Below are 27,083 nucleotides of genomic sequence, written 5' to 3' on the forward strand. Positions count from 1 at the left end.
AAACATTTGTTTGACCAGCTGTCTGCTACGTCTTGCCTGCCAGGCAAGCCACACAGCACCGAGCCCACGCCAAACAGAAGTAAGTAGGGGCGCAACGGGGAGTTAATGGTACTCTTGTGGGGCAACAGGAGCTGGGCCACGGGGGGGAATTTAATGGAGATGGCAGGAAAAGCACCCCGGTTTTGGTAAGGGGGGGGGGGCTACCCGCTCAACTGGAATCAGGCTCTCTTCGAGAAATTTGCACCAATATGGCACAAATCAATTAAGAACCAGGTCCAAGTCCCTTCCTCCACTCCAGTTCAGCCCCGGACAACCCTGCCAATACAGTGTTTGCTGTCCTACAGAAGCTGTTCACAGCCAACCGTGTGCATGGCACCAGTATGATTCTCTCCACCAAGGCAGATTTTAGGTGCCCTGCCATGCTCAGCTGTGCTAGATGTTTCCGTTTTCATCCACACTGATACTAAAACAGTTCTGACAAAGTTACGTTTCATGTTTTATGTTCAAGTTATCACAGATGCTATTGCTGAGGAGTAACACGGAGAGAGGCTGCAGGACCTCAGAGGAGGAAGCTCTAGATCCCTGCGCTCCCTCCCAAACGGCCGTACCCCACTGACCCTGCCATGCACCCACACGGGGTTTTGTACCATCCTCTGAAAAGGAGTTTCCATTCAGGGGGGTCAGGAAAAAAAAAAAAAAAAAAAAAAAAAAGAGGTCTTTGATGGCTGTAGTCTGAATCCTCAGAGCTACAGTGACTTACCTCCTGAATGGCAGCACCCATGTGGAGCTTTCATACACCCTAACGGATGCAAATTGTGTTTACATCTTTCAAGCAATTGTCCCTAATGCTTCCTGAGTCTTGCCTTGTGGGTATCACCTTAGATTACTGACATCTTTTCCCTCCCCACATTATCTTCTTTGGTATGTAAAAACTGTGCCACCAGGAGCTTCCCAGCTCCTAGCTTTTGACGAGTCAAACCTCTCTTTCACCACCCCCCAAGCATACACCGCCTTTCTTCTACCTGATCGAGTGCAACTTTGGGGTTACTGACTGAACATTTCAGCACCTTTTCCGTTTGTTACTTGCTTCCTCCTGGTTGTTACCTCACCTTCGCAGCCCGCTAGCAAGGGCAGCTTCTCAAACACACTCCTGTTTAGGGGTTTTTTTAATTTTTTTTTTTTTAAATACGCACACACCACATGCTGCCTCCTCTGCACAGATTTTCTTGTCTGTGGTCACCCACAAAGCTAACCATGTCTTCAGGAAGGATAGAAACAAGGTGAAGATCCACTTTTCCATGACTCCTACAGGAAGCATGACGACTGTTAAAAAACTTCAAGAAACATTTGGAACTGTTTATGCTGTCATTACCAAAAAAAAAAAAAAGAAAAGAGAAAAGAAAAAACCCAAAACACAAAACCCAAACATATTTCCAGGATGTGACCAAGTCGTCACCTTGATTGCTCAGTGTAGGAGTACACGACGTGCTTCCGAACTGCGCTGCTTTGAACTGCCACTCTTCCACAAGGCCCTAGCACACAGAGGATGCTAAAAACAAACATGAAGAGCATCACTCTAAATTACAGCCTTACAGATAAAATTCTATAAACAGAAGAAATGTAAACGCCAATTAATCTCTAATGAAGGAACTATTTCATATACACACTCCTGACTCGTCGCAAACCAACAGGCTAATTCGTGCTCCCCGGGGCTGCCGTGTACATCTCAAATGCTGCAACGCGTTGTTTCTTCCTTCAAAATCTCCCATTAAAGACACACATCTCTTTTGCTGCCAGGGCTTTAACTGCTCCCATCTTCGCAGTGCTGCTCTGGCTTAAAGAGCCTACCATCAGGAAGTCTACTTGAATCTGCTATCTCAATCCTTTTAGGTAATTTAACTACGCGTGCCTCAAGAAAAGAACAGTCAAAGTTGAAACGCAGTGAAGTGCAGATCGATCCGAGAGCTCGTGCAAAGACTTTGGGGGGAGCAGAGGTGCTCACAGCTCCTTTGTACACCCATGTTACACGAGATGGGTAAGCCAAGAGGAAGCGACGCCTGTTCACTTGCAAGAACACTTCAGGATAAATAAGGAAATACCAAACTCTGACTGCAAAAGGCTGGAGGATTCTTCTCTGGACTGATACATGGGAAATCCTTTCAATAGGAAACCACAGGAGTAGATTACTGTGATTACACTTCAAAAGCAAAGGCCCTGCCACAGAGAGACATAATTGAGAGAAAGTGTTGCTCCTTGATCACTGAAGTCCAGACCCCCTGCTTACACCTCCTCGCATTCATAGAAATTGCTTCTATTCTCCCTTCAATCTCGGTATCTCTGCTGTTTTATAACACTGTTAAGTACCAAAACTTGGCAAAACATAGACCTGTCACCAGTCAAACTTTCAAAAGCAAAGTTTGGTACGGTATGTAATGAAAGCAACCCTAAGCCAGTGCTCCAGAGAAACCGCTGAGCTTTCGAGAAAATTTAAGGTATTTCTAGACTAAGAGCTTGTAACAGCAAGCCCAAAGCGAGCTTAAATTGCCGAGTTCAAAAGCTCTCCAAATCAGTATGTGTGATGTAAAGGATGTCAGACCCCTAAAATGAAACGGCACTGTGAAAACCAGCTAGCCTTCAAAAACAATGCCGGAGTTTTCCTAAAAAAAAAAAAAAAAAAGCTTCTAAGCAGACAAGAGGATTCCACAAACAATTCTTTTCAGATTTTGTCCGACAGAAGAGAAATTTGGCCTCTTGAAAGAACAGTTTGGTTAAATTGGAGGGGACTTGCCTAATGGTCCCAGCAGGAAAACAAGTAAAGGGGAGAGGCAAATCCCACTTCAGAAGCAAGAGCCAAACCTTCCACAGCTGTACAGAAAAATGTAATTCTGACTTTCCCGATTACCTTATTACATATTTGTATTTTATTACGCCAGAGGAAGAAAAGGAAAGAGAGTCATTTACTGAACTCTCCAGTTTCAAATCGGCGTCATTCAGTTATTGGCAAATGTGGGTATTGGCCACAACTGGTTTCCTCAGCTGCCCCAAAAAAATAGAAAGACCAAAAAAATAGTAAAAAAGCCCTAAGCTCTCACCTTGGATTTGGAATCTTTTCCTGACCAGATTTGCTGTCCATTTTTTGTGATAAAAAATAATAAAAAGCATTACTGGCTGTTTAACCGAGAGAAGCCCTAATTGATTCCCACAGTAATTAACCTGCATTTTACCTCGGAGAGTGGTAGTTAAGGAAGTCGGCACTGCTATTTATAACTCATCTCAAATTGAGGGCAGACTGCCTAAAATCTAACACATCCCAGCTGTACTCCTGTTTGAACTGGGGCCAAGGGAATTTTTTAAAGCAATCTTGGCACTGAATGAATGACACCAACAGTATGAGCGCGCGTGTGGTTGTGTTGTGGTGACGTAGCAGTGGAGGTGGAAGGGGAAGGGGGGGCAGCACGCCGTAATCCCTCTCCCAAGCCCGCTCGCTGCGTACAGGCTCGGCCCCGGCCGGTACAACGTGCCGGAGCCGCCCACCGAGAACCAAACACAGGAAACGTCTTTTCCTGTGGAACGCCTTGAAGTGAGAAGCACATGGCTAATCTGCATAAAAGCAAAGCCACACCACTCCTGCCAGGAAGGTTAGTGCTCGTAATCTCTGGCCATGGAGCTGGCTGCCTGCGAGGACTTGGACCCGCGCCTGATAACCCAGAAAGAGCCGAGAACAGATGGGCAAGGACCCCGGCAGAAACAGCACCGCGCACGTGACTCGCCACATGGCCCCGTGAGCACAAACTATTGTTTGGCTGCTGAGCGCCGGTACAAAGACAAGCCCGGCCGGACCCTGCGAATTCAGCGAGAGGCGGCAGCTGCTCCCCTGCCATCGTCGGGCTGGCCGGAGGACGGGGACCACCGAAGCCCAGAGGCCTGGAAGCGGCCAAGCTGAGGAGAGGCTGCCCGAGCTGAGGAGAGGCCGACCAGCACCAATGCCGGTTAACGCCGTCCCGCAGGCTCGGACAACAAACTGCTCACCTCCCCCAGGCTGAATCCGGATGGGATCTTACTGAAGTGAAAAAACTAGGTCTTGGTAGAAGAGCATGCTCTTTCCTCGTGTCTCCGACCTCTCGTTACCCAAAGGCAAGGGCAAGTAGTCTCGGCAGCCAGCGAAGCTCCAAAGCAGATTGCCATGTTGGCTATAAAAATCATAGTAGTGATGGACAACACTGGGAAGGGGAAGTCATTTTCCTTAAGAATTAGTCAGCTGGAATCATGGTCGTATTGGATTTAATCACGGAAACCAGGCAAGAGAATAAAACCACCCATGCTCCCCCAACCTTTCTGTGCTATTTCTGTCAAAATCAACAAGCTGTATGAAGCAGAAAATCAGCGACAGCAGCATCACCTTAACAGGCTGTTAACACCTACAGTGGCTCATGGAAAAGACCTGGGTTCAAAATCAGCAGCTTTCCCTGCCTGCTTTCCAGCGCCTTCCACCCCGCTGAGAAACACCAACCGTGCCAAGGCAGGCAGGGGAACCTCCACATGAGAGTCATGGCAAATAGAGAATCACTCAGGAAAAATATTTTGTCTCGATCACAAGGCTGCCAAGATGCTGAGCATTAACGTTTTGAAAAAGCAACCCAAATCAAAGCAGGGAGGCTGCCCTGATCTTTGCCACTTCTAGCACGTTCTACATCCTCCAGAGCTACCAAGACCTCAGGCTACCACGAGACACCAAGGCTAGATCAGGTCTTGGAGTCCCAACATCCAACAGCATTAACACGCCGCATCCACACTGCCTCCAGGGATGAGGGATTTGACCTCTAAGCCCTCCCCCTAGAGTAAACCCCTGCCATATTTTCAAGTTCAAAAGGCACTCAGAGTTGTGCTGCCTGTAGCATCAAGACAAACCCCATTTTCCTCATACTCACCAGAAGTAAGGTATGGTAGGTGACACGGTTCCCGGACACGAGGTACCCATCCATAAGAATGAAGTGCCTGGGAAACATTGTCCCAAGCTGGCACGAAGCCTTGCAGAGCCACCAAAACCAGCGAGGCTGTGAGGATTCACACCAACTGCCAAACTGGTGCAAGCAGTTGGTTGCCAACACCACCACGCAACCATGGCAACGCCACAGCATCACATGGAACCCAGAACTCATGGGGGGAGGGGCAGCACAGATGCTTCAGCAAACCCTACCTGCAGCCACAGGTCACTCTCATGCCTCAAACCGGCACTTCAGACACTTTCACGCCCATTTCTATCTCCTGAAACTCCACACACAAGTGACTCCAATTCCTCCATAGCCAGTCTGGAGAGTTCAAGCTGAGAAACGAGCACAAACTAACAACCGTCCTCATTCGCAAGCAAACACGGTTCGTTTTCCAGCGAGGGACACTTTCCTCTGATCTATTTAAGGTGCAACTGGCTGTGCTAAGGTCAATATCCCAGCCTGAACTCGCTGCCTTTTATAGCCTTCTGAAGGGCCAGCACACTGGGTCATACTTCATTGCCTCTCTTCCTATGGTGGTCTGCTTATAAAGCCAGGTGGAAAAGGCTGAGGGCAAATTAAAGTTAAGATAAAAAGAAAAATCCTCCTGTAGTAGATGAAGATGCCCCCAAAAGACAAAACACCGAGAAAATCCCGCAGTAAATGCTACACTGATGTGTGTCAAGTGTCTCACCAGGACAGTTTAAACAAGAGTGTTTTACTGAGAACGTCATCACAGAAATGTGCACTTCCTTTTTTTCTTTTCCCCTCCCTTTTCTAAACTTAAGAAATCCACCAACTTCCTTCAGTCCCTCAGCATAAGCAGGACAACAGGCCAAGCCTGCGCCGGCACTGCTCAGCACCCATCCGTTCCTCTCCTTGCCCCTCCAGGGCCGTACCCATCGCTTTGGGAAACAGGCACTCCACAGGAGACCAAAGCCAACACGACTCCTGCAAACATCAGGGCAGCAACAGCAAATAAATGCCCCGTGTCTGCCTTACAGTGCCAGTGAGCTCTGCTTCGAGGTTCCTGACACGTTGTGCTCCCACACCTCACTGCAGGAATGAAGCAGGCTGGGTGGTTCTGCCTCACACCCGTAAGCTTCAGGTACCAAAACCTGACTTTTGGAATATAGTACAGGACTGGTTTCAGGGTTACAAACACTCACCCTTTGGAAACTTGCAGGACAAATCAATTTTTACATAAGTTATGGAAGAATAAAACTCCTCATCTCGCCCCCACAAATCCTAGAATTTTAATACATAACTGAGAGGCAATATGTCATTATCATCTCATTATCAATGGCCGATGCAGATTAAATTATCGGTTGCCAAAGTGTTCAGATAACTGACCTCTGGCTCAATAGTTTCAGTTCTGCAACTAGAGGGAGCCTGGTTTTTCTTCTGACTTTTTCCAGTAGGTCAGAGTTTGACAGAAGACACTTTCTATTCCTCTAATCCTCTGCTAACACACAGACCTCAGAATAAGCTAACGCGACACACAAAAGGAAAACGGGACATTTTCTAAATTGCCTTGGTCACCTGCTTCTAACCAAGGGTTATTTGGAGCTCCTATAAACTTAAAATCAGCCCTGTTAAATGTTGCTCCTTTCCTTGATTATACATTTATGGCACCAGATCCAGGATACTAAATTTTACCAGTGGAAAAAAGATGAGTAAGTTTTCTCCAAGCAGCTATACTGTGAACTGTAACTCCCTGGCTAAACACAATTCAGTAATTACCCTATTAACATTTCTCAGCAAGAGGCCAGTTCACACATCTCAAAGGACTTTCCTAAGCACCACTCTTACTAATACTCTTCAAATTGATTAAAACTGACCAGAGTTTTGCTTACAGGATGTATCATTACAGAACATTTTATTTCTGAAAGAAGTCAATCAGAAGAAGGTGATCTGGTGGGGAAGTGAACTGAGAGCCCCACGTCAAACCCTCACTGAAAATAACCCAACAGGGGTACATCGTTTGTGCCCAAGTGTAAGTAGGGTTCTGGGGTTTTTCTGGGTTTTTTTAAAAGGTGGAGGGTGGGAAGGTGCCAAGCCTGCCTGTGTTTTAAACAAAGTGCATTTGTTGATCTCATCTTCCTTCCCAGACTGACTTTAAGCCTTCCTTACCAAATTCAACAAATCCAGGCTCTGGATTTCAGTTCCCTCTTCGGTGAGTTGCTCTCTCTGACACATGGCCACACTGCTTCTCACACCACATCATTTAGGTATCTCTCAGGACCCTCGATACAGTATTTCAACCACTATCATATCTAAAGACAACACACAATGGGTTTTCTGCGATCTTCAGGATCTACTCAGAGGCAGATGCATGCTCACATTAAGAGGATGTTTTTCTGGACTTGTGAAAAGCTGTAGTACAAAACAACCTGACGTAAGATTTACGCTGTAAACACTGAGGTGGGCTGACCTGGGAGAGGGGGAAACTGCTTTGTTTTTACGCAAAGTCAGCACCAGGCTGAACCTTGCCCACAGCCGGGCTCGCACAGTACCCTCGTCCTCCCGAGATGCACAGGTGACACAAAACGGGCTCCTCACAGACCCCTCTCCTGCCTGCAGCCTCGGTGCACATCCTTGTGGGAGCAGCACAAGGCATCCTCTACCACCTGAAAATCAGGCAACAACCAGAGGATTCATTTCCCTCTCCCTCCATCTCTCTTTTGCCAGCACGACACTGATGATGTGACTAAACACCCACGTTGTTTCAAAATACCGTAATGTAATGCCTTTGCAGGGGCTCTGAACGGCAGGCAGAGACCAGCCCAAGCCTCGGCTGAGCCTGCCCGTGGCGGGGCTCACCTCGCTCTCTGCGACAGGCTGGACGACACACGTTGTCCCGATCTGACAAGCCAGCCCAGAGCGGATGTCGTGGCTGGGCAACCGGTTCCTTCTTTATCAAACAGACACTGATGGGGAAGCAGGAGCCGACAGCGACTTGCATGGTTATTTTAACATGGCAGGAGATTCTGACAAACACTATTTACTGCCTTAAATGCAGTCAAAATTAACAAAGGGTTATGATTCTTTTGCAATAGCTGGAGACTAGTGAAATTTTCAGACATTTCACAGGTAGTTGGAGTCAGATTATGCAGTTTGCTATTTAGATAGGCAGTGTGATCTCTAACACCTCTGATAATTTCAACCTACATTTAAGGATGAAAATATAATTTCCTCCTATCCAAATAATTAGGTAACTAGCTCTCCCCCCACTCACAGACTTCAACTCACTTTAGAAGCACATTATTCAACCAACTCGCCCCAAGATTTCCAAAGTGCCACTGCTGACTCCTCCCAAAAATCTAAGCAACACCAAGATGTAAAGAAAACTCAGCTCCATGGGAGATGATCCCAAGGAACATGTGATAGTTGTAATGAGGTGGTGTTCCTTTTAAGATGGAAAGAAACTTCCTTCCTGAATATTAAATCAGGCTTTAAGTTTAGCCAACCTCCTACGTCTGCTCTAATGAACTGGAGGCAAGTCAACAAAAAGACAGTTAAGTGTCTCATTACAGCATTTTCGTTCCAGGCCTACTTACACACTAGAAGGAGCAAGCAAGCTCATGCTGTACCACAGAAATGGGACCAGGCCAAGAGCAAGCCATAAAAAAAAAAAGCAAGAGGAGGAAGGGCTAGGATGGAAGAGCAAAATTATATTAAGTGTCACCACTACTTAAGTGATCTAATTTCGATCAGTAAGAGAGCAGCTGTTCTAGATTGCTTGCGAGATGCAAAATATTTGTACTAAGCACCACTGAAAACCTGAAAGGGCTCCAGAAGCCCCGTAAATACAGAAAACTGCAACCTGTGGCAAACTTCAGTCATCCAGCTAATTGTTCGTAACCCGTTTCCTTTCAAACTGGCAATACTGATCTCGTGGACAGATGTCTTTCGCTACTGAACACGGTGAACATCTTCCAAAACTTTAGGCCTGAAGAAAGGCCCAGTGCAAGAGGCCCGCTAGAGCTCACCAAAGTCAGTTTTATCAATTCGTTAAAAGCCCTTGCTGCACAGAAATCCGATGGGTCCCAGTGCACACTCAAGAGTTGATAAGGCACCTCCAGCATAGCCTCTGAGCTTTCTAAAAACAATTTCTTGCTAGCTCTTCATCCGTAAAATGCAGCATTGCAGGTTTCTACCCACTTGTGTCTGTCTGAAAGCTCAATCTGTATTTGAATATCTCATCACTTTGCAAATTTGTCTCATTTTACACCAGAATAAACGGTGGCTGAACAGACTCAACTGGACAGGCAAATTCCCATGACCTCTAACCATGCCAGGTTGGGAAGGGCACACCCCAGAGACATCTCCAGATCAGGTCAGGGCTCTGTAACACAGCAGGTCTCCAGCCGTCCCAACTCTCCTCCTGCACACAACACTAAGATGGAGGAGGACACAGCCACGCTCATCGTAAGAAAGAGGTACAGCTGTCGGACCTACCTCATCTCAGCGTGCAGAGCTCCATCTTGTCCAGAGCAGCTGCCTGCTTTAATAAGAGCTGCATGTCGGGGCCTGTAGTCTCTACAAGCCACGTTTCAGAATCACACAGGCTCTCCCTTGCTTCTACAGAGTAACTGAATTTATGTTTCATTATAAACGTTTTTAAATAAAGGAAGATGAAAACCATCCAAGAAATCTGAGGTTTGGAATTAATCTGCGGAAGAGACAGGCAGTGTCAGTCTAAGTCAGCACAAAACTCCATCACCTCTCCTCCCAGACCTCACTTCAAACTCACAGTTCAGTGGCGGAGGTCACCTCTGCTCTTCCATGGGGTAACAGGCATCAGCCAGCTGTAATTGCCCAAAGGCACACCCTTACCCCAGCCAGGAGCGCTGGGGTAACGCTCTGCTAATTACCTCAAGAGTATCTCAAACATACCTCAGTTACAGGGTAGCAGCTGACCTTCACAGCACATTCTGCATTGCACTGGGGTTAGCCCGGGTGTTACCTCTTTAGGAAGCAACTTAGTACATCTTAAACCCTGTCCATCCCTCCTGACCCCGCCACAGCATTTTACAGGAGGGACCCAACACAACACAAGGTGACAAAGCTTTGTTTTGCTAATAGGAAGAAGAAAAGTTATTTCCCTTCTCATTACAGCAGCTGACAAATTCAGATGCTATTTTTGTGGATTTTATTGAGCCTTCTCTTATTTTAGCCTTAAAATTCAGCCTTCAAGGCTCCACTTCAGTTCCATGGAACCAAAAATATTTAAAATTGCAGTAATGACAAGTTACCATCTGCATTTACCAAGGATGCACTCGGTAACTTTATAGCAAGCAACAACCAATCTCCAGTATTTATACCCAAATGATCTATTTGCATCCAGAAAGCAGAGCTGCTGTCATGCCTGCGTTGGTAAGAGCAGAGGAGGTTGGGGGAGATGAAAAGACTACGTAGGCAAGAAACTCGGAGCTGCAGCCAAGCCAGCTCCCAGACAGCAGTGAAGACACACTACTAGAGCCTTCACCAAGCCAACGCTGTCGTGATTCAGGTTTGTTACACTTGGCAAGCCCAACACGAATCCCAGCCCCACAGTGACACAAGGTCATTGTTATTTAAAAATGATTTAAAAAAAAAAAAAAAAAAAAAAAGCCCACCAGCCTTTGGTTAGAGTGATTTTTGAAGCCTGGGTCCACTGCCCCACGCTCGCTTCTGTCCTTGGGCTTTTATTTCATCTACATCCAGAAAAACCCAGCTTTCTTTTAAAGCAAAACGAACAATGTGAAGAGTTGCTTAGCAAGTTAAAAGGAGTGCGCGCTGGCAGCTGGTGAGAAGACACAAAAATTCATAACTGTGCCAATGCCATGGGGGGAGGAGGAACAGCCAACGCTGCAAAGTCTTCACTGGTTTCAGGAACAGGTATAACAAGAAACTGTAAGACAACTCATATGAGAAAAGGAAGATGAGACATGACTGTACCTTGACAGCAGTGACAACTCTGAACAGTTTATTGCCATTTACAGAGTGATCAGATTTAAAGCTAACCTTAATACATGTTCACCATTCAGTACAAGTATCACTGTTGCCTTGACACAGTGCACTTTCAACACACTCTGCATTCATCATTAAAGCCAGTAAATCTACACTCTGAAGCTCAGCAGCAAATTATACCACGATCTCCTGACACAATACGCCTAAGGAGTTATTTGCCTGAGCGTGCGGACACCAGATTTAGCACCAGAGAAGGAGAAGGGAGGCAAGGGTTAAGGGCCAAAACACAGTTGAAAGCTGAAGAGCACTCAATTGCTCTGGGATATTTCATAGAACACTAATCACTTCATCTGATTTTAATTCCTGACACCAAATGGGCATATAGCTTTTCAAAGGAAATCTTGTCCTAGATTGCAAGGTAATCAATCACAATTAACGTGGAAACAAGCTTCTGCAACACTGTCATGCCTTGTGAACCGAACAGGAAGGCCTGAGAGGTGCTTTAGAAATATCTTTAAAATACAGGCAGGTAGGATCATTTGGGATGGGTCTGTTGGTCTCTTCTGCACATCCAAGAGTCGATAGCCAGGCATTTTGCTTCTCCTCCAGAGCATGAGCTGAGTAAGAGCGCTTTTAATGCCATTTCTATTACAAACCCTCATCAGGATTAGCACACTCACTGCCTCAAAGTCCCTTCCCCACTAACATGCCCTATTCCAGGGGAGCCACATTCTGCCCACAGGCAGCTAGAAACAACATTGCCAGCACGACGACTTTTTGTAAAACCAAAGAAAACTGTTCCAGGCATAACCCCACGTCCAGAGAGAAAGGACGATCTAGGAGTTACAGGAGTTACAGCGTTACCCTTATTTTGAGACACAGGGCTCTGAGCACCTACTGTGAAGATTTCCCATGCACCCAGCTGCAGGGTGCGGAGGCAAGGAAAGGCTTCTGAGACACGGAGAACTGCTCATACTAGCCTCGCTGGTATATCACGATAAACTGAAAGACTAGGAGATACTTTGATACTTAAATGCTTCCTCTCATAATAGTGTCCAATTATCCACACACCATTTAAAAAAAATAAATGTTCAAATCTGTTATATGCAGCAGCTGCCCCGAACCCTTTCCAGGGGATCCAAAGCACTACAATTACCACAAGCCCCCACGCAACAGTAAGCAAATGAGTTTGGGTTTTTTTTTTAATAAAAAAATAAACCCCCCGCCCACACAGCTACCCCAGCCTGAAGGGCAGGACTCTAGTACTCCTCAGACCACTGACACAACACGTGCAGCCACAGCACAACAAAAAGGCAGTTTCTGGAGACACGTGATCACGCTCAGTAAACTGGCCTTGAATGGGGAAGCCTTTTCCTTGATTAGCCGTGCCAGGTCCAAAGTCAGAGATATTTAATTTAAAGGAAAAAAAAAAATAATCAAGTTTTAACTAACTCCAGCACTTCTGCTGTTTCAATGTATCTTCTGACAGATTAAGAACTTTTCTTCAAACCATTTCACAAGGAGTATGTCTGAAGGAAGACCACCTCTAGACTGGCACTGGTTTAATTATTTACATACAGTTAATGAATAACAGATTCTCCTCCTAAACTCGTACAGGGTGCATAGTCCTACAGTCATTTGGACTTTAAATCCATCATCAGACTGTTATGAAGTACGAAACTCCAAACAAGCCTACAGGAAGGATCCCATACAGAGAAGTACAAAGCGGGCCCGGTCAGCTCCGGGACCCTGGAAGAAGTTTCAGGTGGCAAAGCAGGACAGTCCAATCCCTTCAACGCAATCCCCAGCAACCACAATAATCTGGAAGTAAAGGGAGACATTTTGCAATTTAACTAGCAAGTTTATCTCAAGGAAATAGGGGACAGGCAGAAAGCCACACATTCAAAAGCAGGTTACCATACACTTTTGTCTCTGTTCTCCATACCCAGAGAAACTAGGACAACAAGAGATACTCAATTAAGATGACTGGAGCTGCAATATTTTTCCTAATGTCCAGCACTAAGGTTAGCAAAGCACTGAAAGAGACTGAGGCAGCTCCATCACCATCTGTCCTGTTCTCAGGTGGAGCTGACCCTGCCCTGAAGCAGGACAGCAGGCTAGATGACCTTTCAAATTCAGATCCAGACCTCTGTTCAACAAGTAAAATACAGTCACCTAGAAAGACAATGCAGGCAACGAACCAACAGCAAGAGTCTGCAGCAGCACAGACTACACCGCACGTTCTCTTCGCCGAAAAGATCAAACTCAGTGCCGCAAACCCAAACCAGAATGGCCGTTTTCAGAGCGGGTACCTCCTTCTTCTGTGCCTCGCACTTCTCAGACCGTATTCACACTCCTGAAACTACTGCTCTGGACACTAACAGTGATAAGACAGTACAAACCCACTGTTGACAACTTGAGCTGGCCGTGGTAGGCACGGGTCTGAGCGTATCCCCAGTCTCAGCCCTGGCCGGGGCAGAGCAGGTCTCCCACCACGGCGGCTGGAGGTGTGTAGCTGCAGCTGTAGTTGTGGCCTGAGCGCAGGTTTTAAAACATTCCTGTTCAGTTATTCACAGGCAGGGTGCCAGAACGGTGCTGACATCAGAAGGGAAATGGTAATTTTCAGGGTTTCTCTTAGTCAAACCTGAATGAAATTTCACAAGTGAGTGGAGGGGGGGAAAGTACTTGTTTAACCCAGTAATTCTCCCCAGGGGGAAATTCCAGAGTCCTCCGAACTTCAAGAATTTCTCTTTGAGCAGAGTCGCAGAATCTCTCAGGATGGAAAGTCACGGCTATCTCGGGCCACAGTCTGACGCTGGTGACCACCAAAACGCTCTCTCCTCCCGGCCACGTCCAGGATGTCACCATCACATCCCACCAAAAACCTACCAGTGTTCTTCGGTCCCCCGCGATTCGCCACGCGGCCACATGCCCCCACAGAACACGGGGCAAGCCCACGGCAGGGGCAAGCAGCGGGGGTCTGCTCCACGCAGAGGGGACACTGGCTGCAGCAGGGTCCCCCAGAGCTTCTCTAAACACTACTCCCCACATCTAACTTGTAGTTTCTTGGGACAGTTCGGGCATAATACTAGTTATCCAGGAGAAAGTTACTCAAGTTTAAAAAAAGAAAAGAAGGTGGAAAAAAGGAAATAAAGTTAGTAGCAATTGAATTTGTCCTTGAAAGAGTTTCAATTACTATCACTAACTTAAGGAAATAATGACATGCTGGTTATCGCATGAAATACCAGTAACTGTAATGGAGCAGTAGCTTTTTCAGAGTTATTTACACAAACTGATTTTTCACGGGAATTTCATAGGAATTAACACATACGCTCTCTATCTCCACTCTCTCACCCTCCCATAAAGGAATCTCTTTACTGTATTTACAGAATGAACCCACTCCCTTCTTTATTCGCTCCTACCCACTTCTGTCCCTTTTTTCTCCCCCAAAAATAAAAAGAACACGATTAGAAATTATGTTCTAGCTACAGTTATCACTTTACTCTGAACATACAAAGCAAAAAAATTATTTGCTGAGAAATTCTGAAGTAGCTTTTATTAAGTTTACCTATCACTATGTAGCATCCTTTACATTTCACTACAAAAAGTTCATGCCCACATTGTGTAAATACTTACTGAGCTGTCATTTAAACGCAGAAATACTCCAAAAAGAACACCATGGCAAACCTGGAAACGCTCTTCTTGATGTAGTCCAAAAAACCTCAAAAATGCTCAAGTGGCAGGACTGAACTGCTGAGTTTTAACACTGGGAGTGCAGGTACAGAGGAGACGGGAACCCCTCCCTCATCCATATGTTAATACATATTATCATCTGATCAAGACACTACAGGAACTGGTAAAATATGTACATGAGCTCAGTCCTGAGAGAAGCAGCTCCTCCTGTTCCAGCCCTGCTTCTTTCGTTCTACGAGCCTCCGAGGGCAGGCTTGGGTGCTGCTTCTTTAAGCACAGAACTCCATTAAAAGGGTCTTAACAATATATTCAGCTAAAACCATATACTAGGGAGGAAAAATGGTCTCACACTTACAGCAGAGGATGAGACTCAGAAGACCTATATTCCACTCTCCGCCCTGTCCCAGCCCTAGGGCCTCACCTTGGCCAGTTCCCACATCAGCATCTCAGCTGCTTCTGCTGGAAAAGTCACCGAGAGCTTAAAATCTCGCCTTCCTCCTCTACGTACCACAGCAAAACGAAAGACTGCCTGAAAACTAGTTTCTACAGAATTTCAGACTTAAGAATGATAAGCATACACTCAATACAGCAGAGATTATATTAAATTTCTGACTGCAATTTTATAATTATGATTAAATTTCTGACTGGAATTGATTTATAAACACAGCATGGTCTTCCTGAGCCCACAGAAAGTACACATAGTCTCTCTTCAGGTGACCAACTTCTCTGCTTTTCCAGCCACTAGAACAAAAGACAAAAAGGCACCAACTCCTCTCATGTCATCTAGGAACAGGCGGACAGCAGGGACCCAGACAGAACGCGTGTCAGTTTTGGTCCAGCGTGCCAAAGAAAACTGCTTTTTTCCTCCAATCCCACCTGTCATTCACTTCTGGCTGGAGATTTATGGCTTTGGCTAACAGACATCCAGTATAGTTTTACCACTGCACATGCATAACCTCCGGCTAAATTAGAGGTTGAACTTCTTGAAATCAGCACATGACAGAAAAACTTTTGCAGGACTCTTCCTCAAAAACATTTTTTCACAGGAAAAATGTTTCCTTTATTTTTTTTCCAGCAGAACAAAAGGGGAGAGAGATTATTTTGCATCCTTGCTGATGGTTTAAGGAGCCTTCCAGAAAAAAAAGCAAGTAGCGGTACAGCAATGCTAAATACTGACAAGCTTCTCTTTCTCATTCCACCCCCCCCCCCCCCCCCCAATTACACTTGCCTGCCTTTGGTTTCTGCTCTGCTACTGCTGCTACTTGAGAGTTTCAAACATTCTTGGCAGGAACTGGGCAATGGCATGCTGATGAGCTTTTCCCCAGAGCAATCCATCACACAGGAGTTGCAATTCAAAAAAGAAATCAAACTGACTAGACAAAGAATTTCAAATACACAAGAGTGAAAACTGGAAAGGGCATCTTTCTCCTCTAATATTTTAATTACCAAGATCACAGATTCAGATTCATAGGGTAAAAACTGGATTTCCAAGTTGGTGGTGTTCCTTTGAAAAGAGCAGGAAGAAAAATGGTGGAAAAGTCGCGTATGAGGTAACAGATAAAACAAACAGCTGCACTATTTAGCCTAATTTTAGACACTAGTTTCTCTGAAGGAAAGCTGCTGGGTTTTTTAATATGGTCTTTATGCAAGACCCTTAGTAGGGTCTCGTGTAATACTTCTGTAACGTGGTATTCACTGACCAGTGTTCTCAAATAAGACTACAGAAAAAACAAAGTAGTATGAACATACCAAGCTTATGAGAACAGTAAGACACAGCTGTATAACAGAACATTTGATTCTCATGCTTCCCCCAACCTCAGTTTCTAGTGTTATTTCAGAACAGGGAAGAGCTTCTGCCTCTTTGTTGAGCAGTCACTGCAGGAAACAGAAGTTGTAGCAGGTAAAAGGAATTAAACTGGGCAGTTTTAGGAAACCAGTAAGTATTCTAGGCAAAAAAAAAAGGCCTAAAAGTCAAACATATACCTTCCAGAAATCACATTTCTGTCTTGCAACCAACAACACGATTACAAGAGAGACCATATGTAGAAACCCTCCCCTCGCCCAGATAATAAATAAGGATTGACAGAGCATTTCATTTATACTTTGTAAAAGGCAAGCAGGCAAGCCTTGCTAACCCCATTTCACACCAAGGAGAAAAATACTACAGAACAATTGTGTGGTTTGTCCCAGGTTTCCCAGTAAACTGGTGGTGATAAGGACAGGGAAAAAAAAGCTCCAGCTGAGAGTCAGAATTGAGGTTTACTGTCCTGTATCCTGCAGATATCCTGCCTGGAAACGTTGGTCACCTCGAAACCAAGCATCAAGGAGATGGTATTTCAGAAAACAAGAGATTTTAAGAGAATCAGGCAACCCCTAGTTTACTTCAGACTAGCACAGACTATTCAAAAAGGTAAGCCAGCAAAACCTTCAGTGTCTACACCAGAATTAACCAGCTCTTAAGAACAAAATTAAACTAGCACGATTTTCCTACTTCTTCTAAAACAGACAAGGCCTAAAATCACTCATTCAGAGGCAAACCCTACCCCAGAAAAAGAAGATGTACCACTCTCCTTTTTGCTGGAAAGATCTAGTGCGTACTACACCTTGCGAGCAATTCAAGGGCTCCTAACGTTACAATGCTAAGCAAGGAAAAACCCTGCGACACAAGCCAACAGGAGCCAGGTCTCAATTTCTGATTCCAAGATATCACAGCTCATTGGCAGCACAGAGCCATTTGGTGCCAATCTAGTTTAAAAAACATATTTCCAACAACATTTTTCATGCCTCGCTCGCTACTAAAGTTGAGATCTAAGTCAACAAAAAATAGCTATGGTATGGCAACAGGCCCAAAAGCATTTTTTTATTAACATACGATTTTTAAACTGCCTTCGCCGAAGTTATAATAGAGGCCTAGAGATGTCAGTGCACCTATGGAGAGGTTATCCAAGACGTCAATGTTTAATGCGATCCAAAGACATCTCCCGTTACAGGAGACATTGTTTGCTGTAGCGAAAGCGTGTGCCATGAGAAATGCCCATCTATTAAAGGCAGGGAAGTCCTTTCTCTTAAGCAGTTTCCTTTAAGTCCCAAGACACTGGGAAAGCCAACGTATTATTAAGAACTGCTGCATGCTCTGAAGGGAGGGGGGGGTGGAAACAAATACATGGTAAAGCTGGAAAAATTGAAAACTAAGATCCCTGGCCTGGCTTCTTACAAGTCATTCCCACAGAAAACCACAGATTTATCATCCCACACACTGTAAACCAGCCATTCTGATCTCTTGATCCTACTCCACATTTCCCAGCTATAAAGGTCATCAGGAAAAAAAATGCAGAGTCCTCTGCTGCAGTCCCGACAAACGCGGAGCACGCCGGCCTTCCCAGGGGCTCCCGCTCAGCACCACCTTCCCGGGACCGGCCAGCGAGCAAAGGTGTCCATGAGGGCCACAGACCACAGCCTACCTCTGTGCGAGTGACTCTACTCTCATTTTATTACAGGAAATATTCCACCCAAACAAACTTTCGCGCCAGAAATTACTTCGCCTTTCTTGATGAGCAATGCGATGAAACTCTCCTTATGGCATCATTCATAAATCCTAAAAAGCATCAAGAATTAAAGGCGCTTCTCTTTTCTGCATCGTCCTGCTTCCTGTCCCCAAAACCTGAGGTTTACTATCCCAAGGATTCCCGAGCGGAAGAACCTCACACTCTTCCCACATCTTCTCCTCCAAGCCTGCACCAAGAGATGCTTCTCTTTCTAGTGTTTGGTCAGATGAATTACATTCTCCTCTCGCTCTCCCAGAGTTTCTCAGAAGTTAGGTTCATCAACCCACTCTGTTCATCACTGTACAAGACAAAGAAGAGACACAAAGCTTTAAATTCTCACAATCTAGGGAATTTAACAGAATACACAGGGAAAGGAGGCTGTCATTTAGGACTGGAGTATTATCATTAATCAACCATTTCTTGTGGGCAGCACAGATGACGTGGAGCCTTTTTTTGTTGTGCGAGATAACTCTGTTCTTTTCTTTTTTCATCAGAAAAAAAAAAAAAAAAAGAGAACTGTCAGTTTGAGTCCAATAATCCTTGGCATAGAAAGTATTTTGAGGGGGTTGTTTGGTTTTCAGGTGGGGGGGTTGTTGGTTTACTTTTTATATAGACTATTTGTACTACCTAAAGTTCAACTAATTCTCAGAACAGCTTTCATTAATAATTCCAGTTGATGGGACTAGTTACTCAGACATTACTAATACACTGTATATCAGCAATTCTAAGTTCACTCTCCAAGACAAAATAAGCTTCTTTCACAAATTCATATCAGAATGCTGACAGAGTACACTTTTGTCAGATACGTGCTGTAGTAAAATACCTGCTTGTAAAGTTCAATCTGACACCGTATTTTAGCACACATTTTATCTAAATTGAAATTTTTCAGGATACAAAAAGTACCTTCAAGTAAACACCCTCACGTCTGTGACACTTGTCCGAACGTACCGCAGGTATACGTGAACATACACCTGAGGAGCTGAAATCTTCACTGAGGATAATCGAATACTCGCTACCAGTTACCGTTGGACAGTTTGATGACCACAGCAGAGATAAGATCCACTCTCTTAGAGAGCACTAGTTCAATCTGACAGAAAAGACAATTAAGTAATTCAAGACGCTGAAGGAGACATTGCCTTCGGTAATCAAGGGAACAAAAATTAAGCAGTTTTCGGATCGACACAAGAGAAGTACTGAGCAAGAAGGGAAACTCTGGAGGCTGCATGTCACACCACGCGGTATCAAATGTCTCCGACCCAGGGCCTGAAGTTAGAGCAAAGTACCCAGAATGAAAAAGGGAAGTCTGTCAGTCCTGCACGAGGCCACGGCGGGCCTTGGAGATGCATGTCTAAACACAGAAAGCAACCTGGTTTTAATCAAGGTTTCCAGATATTAGATACCAGCACCTTTTTTCCCTGTATCTAAAATGTCTGATGCGTACGCTGTACTGCTTTCTCCTCGGCATGTTTTCTGGCCATCCATATTTCCAGCAAACAGGTAATTCTACACATACAACAATAAACATAATTCACAGGCTCGTTCCTCCTATTTTCACTCCTCTGGAAAGCAAAGAGTTGTGACGCTATTGAGCCTGACCACGATCAGCACCTGGATGTCTGCAATAAGTCCCTTTATTTATGGGGGGGAAGGAGAAACAGCAGTGCTTCCTCAAAATAAGACAAAATGTGCCCTAAGACATACAGCTAGAGACTCAGGCCTGTCCTATATTAAAGCTCTATTGAACGTACGTTGATAATTCACCATTTTCAGTGCTTCAGCCACAAGTTTGGTTTTGATTGTTTTGTTGTCTGGGGTTTTTTCTCTTTCTTAAGGCTGTAACATACCTCAGAAACCCCCAACATTCTCCATCTAATAAAGAATCCAAACAGCCCCAGTTTTGAAAAGGGCCAAAATTAGCGAGGAACAAACGCATCCTCAGATCCATCAAAGAAATCATTTATACCAAAGGGAAAGTCACATAACCAAAATAAACAGCAAGCCCATTGTGCAGAGCAGCGCTGCCACTGTTCCGACAACACAGACTCTATTCCAGGCTGCATAAAACATCACAAGCAAAATAAACCCAAGGTACAAACAAAATGCCATCGCCTCCTCTTTTGTTTCAGGCACAATGCAACAAGGGCAGGCCGTCTGGGGCTCCGCTCCCGCCGATGCGGGGCTGCCACCCAACCGCCTCAAGGTCACGGCCGGTTCCGGCGAGGGGGGACGAGGAGGCAGCGAGCGAAGCGGCGGGGCTGCCGTGGGTCCGGGCTGGCAGAAAAGCCGAGTGTAAAAGTTTATGAGCTCATCAGGATTGTTGTACCATTACATCAGAGGCAATTATAAATGGCCAAGAGCAGGAGATGGGGAGCCAATCAGATCACAGATAGGATGTCAACCTAAGACCAACTGTCTCCTGGCTTTGACAGAAGGATTTTACCTCCATAATTCAAATCCCAAACCAAAGCGATCTGCACTTACTGCTCCCATCGCCGAGCTGTTTACCAGCGCTCCCAGCCACAGGCCCCGGCCCACGGCCCATCGGGCCGCCCGGCGGGGAAGATGGCCCCGACCGGCCCGGCCGAGCCGCGGCCGCCCGGGCGGCCCTCGCCGGTCCCCGCCGAGGGGTGCGGACCCCCCGGGGCGGGGGCCGGCGGGGCGGCCGAGGGGAGCCCGGCGGCGGGGCCGGGGCGGCGGCGCGGATGGCGGCGGCCGCGCTGCCGGGGCCACGCGTTGGCCCGGGCGGGCCCGCCCGCAGCCCCTGGCCCCACCGCGCCCGGCCTCGCCTGCCCCTCGCCGCCCTCCGCCGGGGGCGGCCGACCCGCTCCCCCGCCGGGAGCCCCCCGGAGCAGGCCGGGGCGGCGGGGAGGACGGCGGCCGCTCGCCGGGAGCCTCGCACAAAGGCTGGGGAGGGAGGAAGGGAAGGCGGCGAGGCAGCCATTTTAGAGCGAGCGAGCAGGCACAGACAATGGCAGCTCCCCGGCAGCGCCGGCCCGGCGGGGGGAACCCGCGGGAGAGGCGCCGTCACCCCCCCACACCCCCCCCCCGGGCCCCCCGCCGCCCCCGGCCCGGTCCCGTCCCCCCGTTCCCGTGTGTGTGTGTGTGTGTCCCCCACCGCCGCCCCCCGCCCCGGCGCGCCGCCCGCCCGCCCCACGCGGCCCCGCCGTTACCTGCTGGCTCCTGCCGAGGGACTGTCCGCCGCCGCCGCCGCCGCTGCTCCCGGGGCTCATGGGCGCGTGGTGGCTCCTCGGCGGGGCCCCGCCGGCCGCCGCGGCCCAGCCCTGGCTGTTGCCCCCGCCGTACTGCGAGACCATCTCCGCTGCGGCCGGGCCCTTGGCGGCGGCTCCCCCGTCCTGCGGCCCGCCGCTATAGTCGCCCCCGGGGTACCCCTGGTAGCCGCGGGCGGAGCTGGGGGAGGTGAGGAGCTGGTTGAGGGTGGGGGTGGCCGTGGGCTGCGGGGTGGCGCCCCCTCCTCCTGCGCCGCCGGCGGCCGAGGGCCCCATGACCCCGAAGCGCTGCTGCTGCTGGAAGGCGGCGGCGGCGGGGGACTTGGCGCCGGCGGCCGCCGGAGCGGAGCTCTGCGCGCTGCCCCGGGGGGAGCTCAGGGCGTAGGCCTGGGGGGGAGGCGGGTAGGAGCCGGCGCTGCGCCCGGCCCCGGCCGCATAGTAGGAGTTGTACTGGTGGTTGGGGAAGCCGTGCTCGGCGCCGCCGTGCGAGTTCTGGGGAGGGGGCGGCCCCGCGGGGGCTCCCGCCGGCCCCGGGTAGGACTGCTCCAGGCCCCCGCTCTGCAGCGCTGCCATGCCAGGGCTTTGTTGTCCGCCATGTTGGTGGAAGGCAGCGGCGGCGGCCGCAGCGGCGGCGGCGGCGGCAGCAGCCTGGGCGCCCCGGCCGTAGGGCTGCCCGAAGCCGTAGGCTGGCGGGGGCAAGGCGGCCGGGTGGGAAGGGGGAGGCTGCTGCGGCGGCTGCTGCTGCTGCGGCGCCCCCACCCCGTCGCTGCTGCCGCCGCCACCGGGCGGCTCCGGGAGGTTATTGTTCAGGGTGGCGGCGGCAGCGGCGGGCCTGGGGCCCGGGTTCCCGTTCGAGCTCTTCAGGTCGGACTCGGCCCCTGCGCCCCCTCCGTTGCTCTCGGCCCCGTCCTGCAGCTCCTTCCCCGTGGGGCCCTCGCTCTCCGCCTGCTTCTCGCCGCCGCCGCCGCCGCGCTCCGCCGCCGCCTCACCCCCCGCCTCCTCCGGGGGACAATCCCGCTGCTGCGCCTCCGCTTTCTTCAGCTCGGATGGAGCCGGGGCGCCCAGGCTGCTGGCGGCGGCGGGGGCGACCTGAGCAGCCATGATCCCCCCCTCCCTCCCCACCCAGCCACCCCCCCCCCGGACCGGTCCCCCCCGAGCTGCTCCCTGCCTGGCCGGCCGGCGTGAGGCCTCGCTGCTCTGCTGCTCCCCGCTCAGGCGGCGGCGGGCTCTTCAGGGCAGCGGGGGCTCATTCCCCCCCGGCCTGGTTGGCGAGGCGGGGAGGGCTCCGCTGGGCTGGGCTTCCCGGGGCCTGGCCCCGCTGTACCTCCTCGGTTGCAGCCGGCGGAGAAAGGGGAGGAGGAGGGAGTGGGGGGGAAGGAGGAGGAGGGGGGGGGTGGGGGGGGGTGGGGGGGACCCGGGACGGGGCTCCCGGTGCGGGAGAGGCGGGAGGGAGGGAGGGGGGACACGGCGGGCGGGCGGGCGCCGTCCCCGGAGCCGGGCCGAGCGGCGGCGGGGCCGGGCTGGGCGAGCCGAGCGGCAGCTCCCGACTCTGGTCCGCCGAGTGGGGCTCACTCCGACACGAGGCTCAGCACTGCCATTTTACCCAGCGCCGCGGCCGCCTGCCAAACCCGGAGCGGAGCGGAGCGCGGCCCGGACGGGAGCCTCCCCCCCGTCACAAAGGAGGAGCGGGCCGGCCCCGGCCGCTGGCGGCTCGGCGCGGCGGAGGCTGCCGCACGCAAAACCCGCAGCGGATCCGCGGAGCCGAGCGCGGCCGCCGAGCCCCGGCGGCGGGCCGGGAGGTTGGGGGGGGGGGGGGGCGAGCGAGGCGCGGGGGAGCTGGCGGAGCTGGGGGCGGGGAGGGGGGGGGGGGCAGCGGCCTCCTTTACCTTGCCGGGGCGCTTCCCGGGGAAACGGGGCGACGTCCTGCAGCGGGGGAACCCCGGGAGAGCGGTGGGCAGCCGCCGGCTCGGGGGTTTCGGCGGAGAGATGGGCCCGTGGGTTAACGAAGCGCCTCTTCTTTGTCCCTAGAAATTCCATTTAGAATTAGCCTTTGCAAAACTGTTAGCGGTTGTCATTTCCTCCCCGCTGGTCGTGTCCCTCTGGAAAAGGCGTTGGCGGCGCGCCAGAACTATAACTGCACACACGGACATCCAAGAAAGTCCGGTTCCCGCTCCTGCCAAGGCGAGGGCAGTGGGCACTGAACCAGGAGCTCCCTCGGGGCGGCGGGATGGGGAGAACCAAAACCACCTGAACGTGTCTAGACACAACACGTTGAGCAATGGGCCAGGATGCTCCGGCAATCGCAAAGGGTAACGCGGTGCTGAAGCTCCCCAGCTGTCAAGAGGTGAACTGGGAATTAGGCCACGCTCTTCTGCAACTGTTTCAGACCCAGATTCCCACCTCCTCCATCCCCGTGGCCTTTCCCAGAGCAGGAAAAGGGAGAAGAGAAACATACCTGGAACCCCGTCCCGGACACGGCCCGTCCTATGCCAGCAGGTTCTGGAGCTGCGTGTTTTACATCAAATGGTATGGGTCTGCAGCAGAGCACGGCAGGTACAAAAAGATGAGTTATACGGATTATAAAAACCAAACTCTCAGAAATTAGGACGCAGTTGCCTGGTCAAAATGGCGGCCATGGTCCAGTTTAGGTCTGGGTCCCACGTACTGAATGTGGGCAGGGTCTCCTCTGGAATACAGAAATATTTGGAAAAGTGAAGTTTAAGTAAATACAACTTTAAGGAGAGAGAAAACATCAGAAAGCAATGGGTGGAGAGTCAAAAGACGCTTCTGAGGTCTGAGGCTGCCATTTTAGAACCTCAAAACAAAAAACAGGGCAGAAGTAACCCCCATTACCAGCTGCACAGTGAAAAAGGCACAGGGCTCGGCCTGAGTCTAACAACAGGACGCTCCACAAGAAATCCCATTTTAACAACACTGATGACGGTGGGGAAACTTGAGTCCAAGAGCAAGAGGCAAGGCAATGCGTAGAAGGTCTGAATCACTGCCAGCGCTGTTATGGATGAATGGGAGATTTCGGTGTCTACTGCTGTCAACTCAGCCCTCACACTCATTATAAAACTTATAACATCAAATATTTATCATCTAGAATGCAGGTGGCGGAACAAAGCGGTTCATTCCAAAGCTGAACATTTGGGAGGGGAGGCAGGACAGGGCAATAAACAGCAAAATTTTAAATGTGTTCTAGAGTAATAAACTGCCCTGCAGGCTCCCAAACAAAGCAGATTCCATCTCAGCAAACGGTCAGTCGGTCTTTCTCCACAGCTGTAAATAAACTACTAGCAAGGAAAGGGTAATAAGCGATGCCATCGGTATTGTGATAGTACTCAGAGGCCTTGGGGAAGGTTGGAGCCCCAGTGCGGTGCTAGAATCTCAGGCAGGAGGTTCTGTGGCTTTACTGGCATGTGTGGACCACAGAGCAGCAAAACTGCCAAGATAATCTTCTTCGGGAGAGTTTGAAAACTGGGGAACATGCTAGAACAAAAAGTTGATCTACATGCTCTCTTCAGAGGAGCCTCTGTGACTTGATCAAGCCCTGGGTTCTAGAAAGACAAAGCAGCAGAGGGAAAAACTCCAACGCATCAGGCTAGACTCTCACAAGTGAGGCCCAGTGGCTTTGTTAATGTCTGTGGTGGGTTATAGTGCACCACAGCACCAAAATATGCTTCTTCAGATGTTTCATGTATGCTAAACTTCAAAAAAAAAACCCAAACCTGGAGAGAATTCTGCCATTTAATCCCAGGACCATCTCGAGCAACCATCTCCCCAGCTCCAAAGCTACGGTCCACTTAGGAAGCAAAGCGCTGCCATCTAACTGAGCACCACCAAAAGTTTCACGACTACAGCTCAGGAGCTTAGGTTGCGGCTCGGGTGCATCCAGATAAAGCCCCCATGCTCGCAACCTCTCTACGTGTGCCAGCCTTTTGGAATCTTCTTCAAAGAGCGCTATGGCAGACTATGAAACCTGGTGTTGATTGTAATGTGAAAAGCAGACTGGATTCCCCAGCCACCCACACAATAAGGAGACACTCACTTTACCAAATGTTTGTGAAAGCTGAAGCAGATTTTGGAATATGCCTCATCAATGAGGCCCTGGCACTTTACTAAACACTAAGGCATCCGATGAATTTCCAACTATGGGGTTTGGGAAGCGGATGACAGTACAGTTCTGAACAACATTTCCACCCCTTAGCTGAAAATCCTCCCGCCAGTCATGTCCTCCCGTGTTGTAACTACCACCTTTCCAGCTCCGCAGAACCGGATGAGACTTTTCATTGCAACGCCTCATCACTCTTTTCTCAGCCTGAGTGATCCCTGCTAAGTAGCACGCAGCAGTGCTCTCTTCCCCATCTCCCTAAGTGCTGAGCACGCTTTCCTCCACAACAGGCTCAGCCCCTGGCTCTCAGATAGGCTGGGGAACCAGCTCCGCGCTCTCACATGGCACTGCAGGCCACCACCACTAGGCTGGCTCCTCCTGAGTGGAAGTCTCCTTCATGAAGGTGGCCATGCCATTTAACCCAACACTAAGGCAGTTTAGGAAACCTGGTCTAGATTAGAGTACTAGAAACAGGAGTAGTGTCTCCCCCCCCCCCAGGAAAAAAAAAAAAAAGGCTCTGCCAACTGTGTGATGGCAAATATGGACTGAATCGTTGACATGGAAACCGGACTAAAGTCAGCCGCGCTCCCTCACGCTCACACACACACAAGTTATCATTATCCCCAGCCTTTCAACTTGCTACAAACGTGGACTGGATTATTACTTCAGGAATTGGGTAGAGTTTCTATAATAAAGTATTAACTAGCACAACTAAGCTCGAACGAAACGAGCTGAGAAGCGATTAATATAGTTGGGTGAAGAAGGATGCTCTTCCATTTTACTGAAAGGCACAGTATGCTGAGATATGCAGACTGGACCCAAGAACAAGAGACCCATCTATTATAATTCACGGAGCACGCTGCAAAATATGGAATGGAGTAAGGAAAGGTTATCTACTGTATGCCTCAGCCTATCTGAGCGTAATTTTGCTAAAGAAAATTACATTTCCTCTAAATATGTTTATGTTTGCCCAGCCCATGCCTTCCAGTATTTTAGCCACTGTCATATCTAGGTTAAGCACTCTCGTTGCAGCTTCATAACCACTAAGATTATTTGAATTATTTGTTTGCTGCGAGTGGCTAATGTGCTGGGCATTGTGTGAGACAATGCTTATTTATCCTCTTAAAAAAAATGTCAAGATATTGTATAATCTCCCTCTCCAGCGCTGACACAATGGCACAGGGGCAGGCAGCGAGAGCTCTCGGCTGCCAGCTGAAGTGGAGTTTCAGCAGAAGGTAACTCTGTCAGATCGCTGAACGCAGCAGCACAGCTCAAAGGCAGGAGTGGATCGGACACGGGATTTTGGGGCTTCCCACCGGGCGAGCACCAAAGGTTACAAAGGGAAGGGGCCGAGCCCCCGCCTCGGCCGCCCTGCTAGAGCCTGGTGTTAACATCTGACAGGGAGCTGCAAAACTTTGGATGCATATTAAGAGAGGAAAGCGGACTCGGCCTGACTCGAGGAAATGCATTATTTTAGCAGCCCTCGCTAGGAGGAGTAAAAGGCGAAGCGGAGTTTGCGGAGAGGAAGGGACGATGAGCGCAGCGCAGCCCCCCGCGCATC

The 27,083-nt window shown here is 49.3% G+C and overlaps 1 protein-coding gene across 2 annotated transcripts in view; it reads right to left on the reverse strand.

Moving 5' to 3' along the window:
- ARID1A (AT-rich interaction domain 1A) overlaps positions 1-22,721 on the reverse strand; it is a 61,312-nt gene extending 38,591 nt beyond the window's left edge. The window contains exon 1 of one of the 2 annotated variants that reach the window (XM_074894640.1): positions 21,352-22,721. In XM_074894640.1, coding sequence (XP_074750741.1) covers positions 21,352-22,509 — 1,158 coding nt within the window. In that variant the 5' untranslated portion in view covers positions 22,510-22,721. Of the gene's footprint in view, positions 1-20,662; positions 20,722-21,351 lie in introns of those variants that run through there. The other variant, XM_074894641.1, reaches the window with a different exon arrangement.
- Positions 22,722-27,083: the final 4,362 nt, after the last annotated feature.

The sequence above is a fragment of the Strix uralensis genome, chromosome 25 (assembly GCF_047716275.1).
Source record: "Strix uralensis isolate ZFMK-TIS-50842 chromosome 25, bStrUra1, whole genome shotgun sequence".
Lineage (NCBI taxonomy): Eukaryota > Metazoa > Chordata > Aves > Strigiformes > Strigidae > Strix > Strix uralensis.